Source organism: Cucurbita maxima, unplaced genomic scaffold, assembly GCF_002738345.1.
Source record: "Cucurbita maxima cultivar Rimu unplaced genomic scaffold, Cmax_1.0 Cma_Scf00002, whole genome shotgun sequence".
Classification (NCBI taxonomy): domain Eukaryota; kingdom Viridiplantae; phylum Streptophyta; class Magnoliopsida; order Cucurbitales; family Cucurbitaceae; genus Cucurbita; species Cucurbita maxima.
In genome coordinates, this window is record NW_019272018.1 from 5,990,522 (window position 1) to 5,999,656 (window position 9,135).

The following is a 9,135-nucleotide window of genomic DNA, read 5'->3' on the forward strand; positions in this document are numbered from 1 at the left end:
AAAAAAAAAAAAAAAAAAAAAAAAAAAAAAAAAAAAAAAAAAAAAAAAAAAAAAAAAAAAAAAACCTCTTCCTGACAGCACAGCTGAAGCTTTTCCTGTTTCAATTCTTGACTGCTTTTTTTGCCCCACTTTGGAATTTGGTTCTTTTGAAACATTTAAGTTTCCTCCATAGTTTTGAAAAACTTCTCCTTCCTACAGTGAACTATATTTAAATTACATGTTTACCCCCATGAAGAAAAAAGGGAATGATTTGCTTTTCCTAGTTTCAAGGCTTTCTCTCTCTGCCTTTTGTTACTTTATTCAATGGGGAGAGGAGGGCACTGGAGAGGGTTTGGCTCATAGATGGGTCACGATCATATTCTGAAAGATTATCTCTCAAAAGAAAGGAAAACCCATTGTGAGTTTTGATGATTGCTTATCATACAGAATGATAGTGGCTGCTCACACAATCAACAGCCACTAAGATCCACCAGTTTTAGTGCAAATTCTTCATTTTTTTTTCTTTCTAAATCTGAACCAGTTTATCTAGAAAACTAAACCAGTTTGACTCATTGACTGCCATCAAATTTGCAGTCGAGAACAAGCCGCATTGAAAATGAGAAAATGACATATGGTTTTTTGCCTTTTGCCTGTCTTGGGAAGATGAGAGATTAACTACCAACATGACAGGAAGTTCATTTATCGAGCTTTGTTTAGAAGCATGCCTGTTATCTGTCATATAGATTTTGTTTGATACCCTTTTGATTTGATCTGTTTATCGTTTCTTGAGATTTAGCCATCAATTATATCTGACTGTCTGACAGTAATTCTTACTTGGAAACATTCTTCTTCTCTTTTGTTTCTTTGATTTCTTTCTCCTCATGAATTCAGATGCTGATATGTCAGTCTGTGGTTGGGATGCTATATTTACAGGCATAGACGATAGATCTCTTCCTAACTGTTAAAGGAGGCAAGAAAGAGGAGGATTAGAGGTTGATTAACTTATAATGTAGAGCTACTAAAGCAATTCCGAGGATTAAGTTGATATTTTGTTGAGTCGAAAAAAAATGCTAGATTTGTGAGATTTCACCAAAGTTGAAGAGGGGAATGGAACATTTTTTATAAGAGTGTGAAAACTTCTTCCTAATAGACGCATTGTAAAATAGTGAGGCTGACGGTGATGCACAACCGGCCAAAAGAGAACAATATTTATTAGTGGTGGGCTTGACTTGGCCTATTACAAGATTACTTCCATGAAGTACGATTTCAAATGGAACGACCATGGGTGTTCATACAATTGGCACAAGAAACTTGTATAACTTTTGGCAACGTGGAGAAATTTCCAAGTTTTTCAGTTAGATATTGTCTTGTCCCTATGTTGTCATATTTAAATTCTCATCTTGAGTCTACATGAGAGGGTTCACATGTGAAAGCTCTCTTTCCAAGTAGCCTGGCAGCTTAGTTTATCAACAAAAACAGCAACATTCCTTCTCTCAAGTTAACCATAAACATGGTGGGTATCATTCTCTACAGAACAGAACATTCAAGTTTCACAGAGTTGAGAGAGAAAATATAAAGTTGAAACTCGTCATTCTTGGGGTGATTAATAAAATACCCAGATGATACCTCAGACAAAGCAAACAAAGTGAAGAGATATCTCATGGAATGTGTTCCAGTTAGTCAGTACATGGGTTTTGACTAAGAAAGAATAAAATAATATGTAACACAGTTTCAGTCGCAAAGATTCACATAACAAGAACAGAAAAAACTAAGAAAATCTATGGGCTAATCAGTTGTGTACATGAAAAATCTATCAGAAGAAGCAGAAGAATTATATACCATAACGCTCCCTCCTAAAGCAGGACTTAGAACTTAGTCGGCATTCTGTTTCTTTATACCTTTTGTTCTTCTCATAGTGGCAATCCTGTTTCTTCTTGTCAATCTTCTTTGAGTCTTACTCCAAAGCTATGGCTTCTGTCGAGCAAAACCCGGCTGCGTTGTCGAAAATATAGAAATGAGATGGATGAATAACCAAGCTGTTAGAGTTTGGAAAATAGTTCTGAGGTTTTCTGTTAGAGTTTCATAATGTAAAAAGAGAAACACTACCTGACGAAGCAAAGAGGGAGCAGCAGTAGGAGGTTCTGCAAGGACATGGCTTCTAGTCTTCCTTCCATTTAATGTGGCAACAGAAGGGCTATTAGTTGTTGTTATGTCCCAAAAGCTTCGTTTTTTAGCTGTTGGAGCTGGTGATTTGAAACGGTGGCTTGGGCTCTTCAGCTCACCTACGCTTGGTTCCTTTGGTCTTAAGCTGCTTCTTGTCCCTGTTGCTTTTTCGCCCTTCTTCAAGAGTTCATTAATAAGATCATCTTTGTGCTTTAACTCCACAATGTGCTCTTTCTTCGTCTTCTCAAGCTCTGCTTCTAATTGTTTCACTGTGCGGCGAAGCTCTCGAACCGCTTCCTCTGCTCCCTTCTTTCTAGATTCTGGTGTAAAACAGTTCCCATTTAAGAAGGAGGATCTTGGTTTTCGTCTCTCATTTTGGTGGACTGATGTTGGAGGAGTTAGAAGAGATGTGGCTGAAGACGGGGTTGATGAAGCGACCGCAGCCAGGGATTGCGCCTGTAAGGTTAGTAACTTCTGTTGCTGACGAACCAACTGCACGCGCAATTCTCGATTTTCCTTCTGCAATTCGAGCAATAGTTTAGCCTGGTCTGATTCAGATTCGGGTACCTTCATCATTATCTCCTCATTTGCCTCTGCAATCTGCATTCAGTGATCAAGTCAAATCATTTCTAATGGAAAGTTTGATCTTTTGCCATGTTTATGATGCAATCCTTCAAAAGTTTATGATGAATTATAAGTAAAGAACAAGTCTGTTGGTCAAACCTTAGTTCTGATCTCTTTAGCACGATCAGCCCAATGAAGTGTATTTTGGGTTTCACCAAATGATAAGTTGCTTGGGCTAATATTTGCAATCATCACAGTGTTACAAGCTCCTCCTAATGAGTCCTTAAGAAGCTGTGTGAGTTTTGAATTCCTATAAGGAATGTGCTTCTTTCCTTCCACAAGGGCATTGATGCAACTACTTAGAGCAAGTAGTGATCTGTTTATGTTTGCTCCCTCAAGAGATCTTAATGTTCTTTGGTCTGTAGCAAGTGCCCTCTCTGACCCAGCAAGATCAATCAATGACAGCTTCCCTACTCGGTTTACGACGTTCATTCCACCATCTCTGGCTTGGTATTCAACTGTTACCTGAAGTATAGCATGAGACCGTGAAGAAGTTTCATTAACACGGGTTGGTTCGGTTGTGCGGTTTTGATTTCCCCGCTGAAGCAACGCCATCACCTAGGCAGAATCCAATAGAAATTTGAAGCTCCCCTTCTCCATTTCATAAAATATCAAACTTTCAAAACTATAAGGGAGTTAGAATGTTACTTCATCTGTGGAGTAAGCTCTGTATTGTGTAAGACCAGCAGCAACAATGCCCTGGAGTATCGGAATAACCATTTAGCTGAATAGTAATGAAGAAATTTTCCATTAAAAAAAACAAGATAATGAAGATTTCATATGATTCAAATGGGATGTAATCGTTCAAACTCTCCTAGTTTAGTGGTCCAGTAACGGCTCAAGCCTACCGCCAGCAGATATTGTCCTCTTTGGACTTCTCCTTTCGGACTTCCCCTCAATGTATTAAAGCGTGTCTGCTAGAGAGAGGTTTCCACACCCTTATAAGGAATGCTTCGTTCCCCTCTCCAACTGACGTGGGATCTCATAATCCACCCTCTTGGAGACCAGCGTCCTTGCTGGCACACCGCTCAGTATCTAGCTTTGATACCATTTATAACAGATATTGTCCTCTTTGAGTTTTTCTTTTCGGGCTTTCTCTCGAGGTTTTAAAATGCGTCTTCTACGGATAGGAGTTTCCACACCCTTATAAGAAATGTTTCGTTCCTTGCTCCAATCGATGTGGGATCTCACAAATACAATGTACAGCACATAGATGAGATGACAGACCTGCTTGTCTTCTCTGAGGACTAATGGCCTTCCGGGGGATAACAAATCTCTGACTGTTTCATTGTAGACCTCAATATAAGAGAGGTGAACGGCATGGTTCCCATCGGTGCTCCTCTGCCTAATCTTTGTGAAGAGGTCTTTGATAGCTAAAACCATAACTCCAGGGTTCTCAACCGTTCCTAGCATTGTGTAGGTCTTTCCAGCCCCAGTGGCTCCATAGCAGAACACAGACCCATTCCTTCCCTGTAATACTCCCTCTACAACCTCTGCTGTCCTGCTCATTCAAATTGATACCCATTTGAAGGGTTACATATTAAGGTTTAAAATGCAATAGAAATGAGTGAAATACAAGCTCTTTTGTATTTAACTTACGTGGTGGAATAGACTTCCTTCTGATTCGTAGTGTCCGGAAAAGAGGCATCAAAGGTAAAATGGCGTCCACGAAGCCTCTTCAGCCTCAGATAATCATTCTCATTAGCAAACTCTGTCAAATAAAGATCTCTTCCATTCACTATTTTAACACAACACCTCGATCCCGCTTCCTTTTCCCTCTTACCCATCGGCCTTAGCCTCACAAACACCAAAATCCGGGTTTTCCCAGAACTCTCCTTCTCTGAAGAACTCCCAAATTCCTCCATTTCTTGTATATTCTTACACCCCACATTCTCCTTCTCTTCCATCACAGCCATTGAGTTCCCTAACGACAACTTCCTCGCTACACTCGTCAACTCGCTCGCCTTTCTCGAGCATGAAAACCCGACAATTCGATCGGTTCCAACCCCCACATTCTCCTTTGCATCGGCCATCGGCGGTTGGGGAAGAACGTAAGTTCTTGTAACAGTTGAATTAGGCATTGCATTTTCTCTCATCACATTCTCAAGCTTCGCCTCTTTCACCTCTTTCTTACAACAACCCTTTAGCTCCACGCTTGGATGCGTTGTGAATCTTAGATCTTCCCCTTTTGGTGATGACCTCTTGAGAGCTGCAGAAGCAAGCTTCTGCTGCTCGTACAAAAGGGTTAATGCCTTCATTTTCTCTTTCAATCCATGGTGAAGATTTCTAGGTGGAAGATTCAGTTGCTTTCTATCTTCTTGACATGAACTTGCTTCATTTTGGCCCTCGTTCATGATCTGAGACCGAGTCGAAACAGGCATTCTTCTTTGATTTTCTCACTGCCCAAACATACCCAGAAAATCCCACTGACCCAGTTCGAAAATCTGTCGATTTTTCAAACGTTTTTCGAGAAAATTTCCCGGAAAGTGAAAAATTCTGCGGGAAAATGATGATTGTCCACAGAAGTAGCAAAACTGAAGAACCGAGCTCACGAAAGTTGAACTATGGAAGAAGACAAGGGGGAAACGAAGATTAATGGTAGAGAATCTGAGCCGTTAATCTGTGGTGATGGACGGCTGGTAGTGGGGCGGGGAAAATCAGTTTTTGAAGTTAGGTGAATGGGGCACTCCACTTTTTTGCTTCTTCCAGTCTCCGTCCCACAGTGGCGTTTTGAAATTATGGTGGTAGGGTGGAGTGGATGAAGCAATGAGTGGAGTGGCGGTACACATTTTTGCCTTGCAAAAATTTGAATCCATAAGTTCGTAACGGTCATAAAATTTGCGTTCAGATTCAAACGGGTTGTTGCCTTTCGAAATGGAATGTTTGTGACCGCACTGGATTACTCCTCCGCGCTTTAATTATATGAAATTTGAAATAATTAAAGACGAAATCTTTTTCAAAAGAAGTGGAGTTTTAGGGTGAAGCTAAGGTGCATCAACTACTATACATCTCAATTTCTTACCGTTGATGCCATTAGTTGATGATAAAAAATGAACGGCGGTGATTGAAACTTCTTAGATCATATATTATGATGGAGGAATTCTTTTAGAATTTTGTATGATTATGTTATATTAAACTTCATTTGAGTTTTCTCCCCCAAGTAAAAGCAATTCAAGGGGAATTAGCAAATAATTATTAGTTGATCTTTTCTTTATTTATAAATAAGTATAAATGTTTTGGACGGAATAAATAGGCTAAACTTCAAGTCTCTTCTGACTTACCTTCTTTTTTAGAACCAAGAACATTTCCACTCAATTCAGAAACAAGATCGGACGTTATTCCGGTTCGTCTCCATTTTAGTTCACCCCGCCTTCTTAGGGAAGGAGCATTGCCAAAGGTTCACAAAGTGTAGAAATCTCTATTCAATCCTCCCATCCTGGTACCCCACATAGACCCATCAAATACATTGGCTCAGATTGATTCGGACCTATTCAAATAATGATATGCTTCAGTCGTCATTTGACAAAATCAGAAGCAATGATCAATGACGATGCAAGATGAGGGTCTTTCCTATCATACAAATCTAAATGTTCTATCACGAAGATGTAATATAAACACGGGGTTTGTCCCCACACAAAGGTATACAAAACTCTTACTCAAGGTCAACCAGACTTATAGTGAGACAATATAGTGGATGGCAGGACATAGCATCATGTCGATGCTCGAGCTCTTCTCTTACACATATACAAGTCACTGCTTGACACCAAAATTTGATACCAATAATAAAAGAATCACTTTTTATTTTTATTAAATGAGAAGCAAAACTTCATGATGTGTGTGCTTCCAATCGGAAAGATGATAATTAATTACATTAGTGGGGATTGAGTGTTAAATAATCGCATACCCAAACTTGTTATGATGAAGGTGTTTGTGCTGTCTTTTAGCTCGTGGCTTCCAAGCAAAGGCCATTTGGGAAAGCAACCAAATTAAATTATGAAAATTTCACTTATAGTACATTATCAACAATCATAATATTCAATCTAAATAGCCACTTATAGTCTAGTTAAGCAATAATTAAAGTTTTATTTATAAATTCAAACCATTCTATAAATTTCAAGATATCGACATTTTCATTGACATTATTGACGACGACTTTCAAACCGTACCCATAATACATTCTCCCAGAAAAAAGCACGCTTGGAAAAGTGTAAGGAGAAGCAACAATCACACTCTTATCTAACCGTTAGTTTACTAAAAATTAAAATATAGTTGCAGATTTTGAATGTAAAAACTTCTGGCAGCATGCTTCGGCAACAAACATCTATGATTCATCCTTGCAAAAATAAGCTTCCTTACAAATGAAGTCCTTAAATCCACAGGTGCTCTCTCCGATACTCGCGTACGATCACGGGTACACTTGTAGGCGGGATCTACAGTTCAGAACAATAAGAAAACAAGTTTCACTCAAGACTGCAAAACCCAAAACTACCTTCTCAATTCTGACCATTGGAATGTCAAGAATCAGCAGTACTCAATCATCCAAATAAGAGTATAGACGACAGTGCAAAGTGGCATTCATAATGGACATGAGTATGATCTTATAACAGTGAAAGGATTAGAGCGTAGTTTGTTTAACCAAACAGAACTTATATCCCAAAAGGTGGTTTGCTTTCCAACGTGAAAAGAAGAAGTCAACAATAAAGAACCTAGATGCTTGACCACCTAATTATCTCAATTTCAACCTTCATCTGAATGAGCCAAGGATCAGAAGCATCAATCTCATGAGTTTCGGCTTCCTTCGACAAAGAAGCCAAAACTCAAAACTTAACCCCTTTGAGGTACAATAACTGATTATAATATGTATCTAAACAAGTGCCTGAGACAGAAAGAGAGTAATAGTGATTGAGCAAAGCTTACCATGCCATAATCTGTGACAATCATTGAGACATAATCTGAAGGTGTAGCATCATACCTGAAATAGTACAAGACAAAGTTAGAATGCAACACTTTTGAGGTACAATGACTGATTATAATATGTTGGTTGATTTACATTAAATTTAGACATTGCAGTTGTTCTTTAGCAGTCAAATTATCTAGATAATTAACATCCTTCCTTCCTGGGACCTTTGAGATAGCATCTGGATCACCTGCAGGAAATTTCAAAATGCTTAGACATTGTCCCTTTACCCTCTTCTGGAAGGAAATAAGAGAGAAGATGACATAACAATATGTACCTAATTCATTGAAACATATTGAGTCAAGCTGTACCCTTTCATGAAATTTATAGGCTTCGCAGCAGATTAAGACTGGCACATGGAATGCATTAGCAACCATGGCAACACCTGCAGTTCCCACTCTAGAATATACAGTTCCATTAGACAATACTGCAGCAGCCCCCAGAAAAACTCGTGTTACTTCGTGCATCACGTAAGAAATAGCATTTATATGAGTGTAGGTACACTTTAGGCCGCTTGCTATTAGCCTACGAAGCAATGCTTGCCCTTCCAGTTTTGGTCGGGAATCCACCACCACAACACGGAATTCTTTTCCGAGTTCATGTGCATATAATAGAAGCATCTCTACAGCACATGATGATCCATATGTGAGAAGAACATCTCCATCCCTGATTTTAGTAGCAGCATGTCTAACTATGACCTCATCTGCAATGATAATCTTCTCATTGATAAAGCGATCAATATCTGAGCAAAGTGTAGCTTTTACTTCAGATTCCAGAAGATTCACTGGTAATTTGGCAATGCGGTTCTTCAGAAACCTAATTGAATTTCCCATGCTAACAGACAGTGGCCTGCACTCGTTGAAGAATGACACATAGCCACCAATTTTTGCAGTTAAATCTCTACCCAGAGATTTCTGTGGCGGAGTTGAGTAGTCTTTGATGGCCTGTTGAAAGGCATGAAGCATAGCAATACAGCGAGCATTGCCTCCACATATATCTCCGGCCATATATTGTAAACCAACCTGATAAGAGTATAGGTATGCGACTAAATTAGACAAACACTAGTCAGAAAATTTATCAGAAATACTATAAATTGACGACCATATGTATATATATATATATATATATATATATATAATAAAGAGGCCATCCATACGTTTAAATCATCATGTTAGAGTGTATAAAGTCCCATAAAAACAAAACTATCGTCATAGATCATCAATATGAAATCTTAAAACATAACAGTTCTAATCAAACAGGGGCGAAGCTATGAGATTTTCATCTGGAATGGGAAAAGTAAGAATCTTGAGACAAAACAAAACTGTATTAGGTAGTTTTCAATAAAAAAAAAAAAAAAAAAAAAAAAAAAAAAAAAAAAAAAAAAAAAAAAAAAAAAAAAAAAAAAAAAAAAA

At 38.5% G+C, this 9,135-nt stretch overlaps 2 protein-coding genes across 5 annotated transcripts in view; both read right to left on the reverse strand.

The window, feature by feature from the left end:
- Positions 1–1,537: 1,537 nt before the first annotated feature.
- Positions 1,538–5,529, reverse strand: LOC111495154 (kinesin-like protein KIN-8A). Its single transcript, XM_023145055.1, has 6 exons — positions 4,366–5,529; positions 3,994–4,267; positions 3,415–3,465; positions 2,866–3,324; positions 2,086–2,742; positions 1,538–1,971 (listed from the first exon to the last, which is right to left on the reverse strand). Exons 1-6 carry the CDS (start codon positions 5,145–5,147, stop codon positions 1,945–1,947), a joined length of 2,250 nt encoding a protein of 749 aa, XP_023000823.1. The 5' UTR covers positions 5,148–5,529; the 3' UTR covers positions 1,538–1,944.
- A 1,344-nt stretch (positions 5,530–6,873) lies between these two features.
- Positions 6,874–9,135, reverse strand: part of LOC111495828 (translation initiation factor eIF-2B subunit delta-like) — a 6,667-nt gene continuing 4,405 nt past the window's right edge. The window contains exons 1-4 of one of the 4 annotated variants that reach the window (XM_023146042.1): positions 8,001–8,770; positions 7,817–7,913; positions 7,684–7,738; positions 6,874–7,196 (exon numbers count right to left, since the gene is read on the reverse strand). In XM_023146042.1, coding sequence (XP_023001810.1) covers positions 7,134–7,196; positions 7,684–7,738; positions 7,817–7,913; positions 8,001–8,730 — 945 coding nt within the window. In that variant the 5' untranslated portion in view covers positions 8,731–8,770 and the 3' untranslated portion in view covers positions 6,874–7,133. Of the gene's footprint in view, positions 7,251–7,310; positions 7,739–7,816; positions 7,914–8,000; positions 8,771–9,135 lie in introns of those variants that run through there. The other 3 variants (XM_023146031.1, XR_002720364.1, XR_002720362.1) reach the window with 3 other exon arrangements.

What these genes read in the sequence shown, in the direction of transcription:
- LOC111495154 (XM_023145055.1), bottom strand. Translation starts at nt 5,147, where the DNA reads ATGCCTGTTTCGACTCGGTCTCAGATCATGAACGAGGGCCAAAATGAA. An exon ending in GAGCTTACTCCACAGATGAA is followed by an intron (nt 3,325 to 3,414) that starts GTAACATTCTAA and finishes GATTCTGCCTAG; the next exon opens with GTGATGGCGTTGCTTCAGCG. An exon ending in CTAAAGAGATCAGAACTAAG is followed by an intron (nt 2,743 to 2,865) that starts GTTTGACCAACA and finishes CACTGAATGCAG; the next exon opens with ATTGCAGAGGCAAATGAGGA.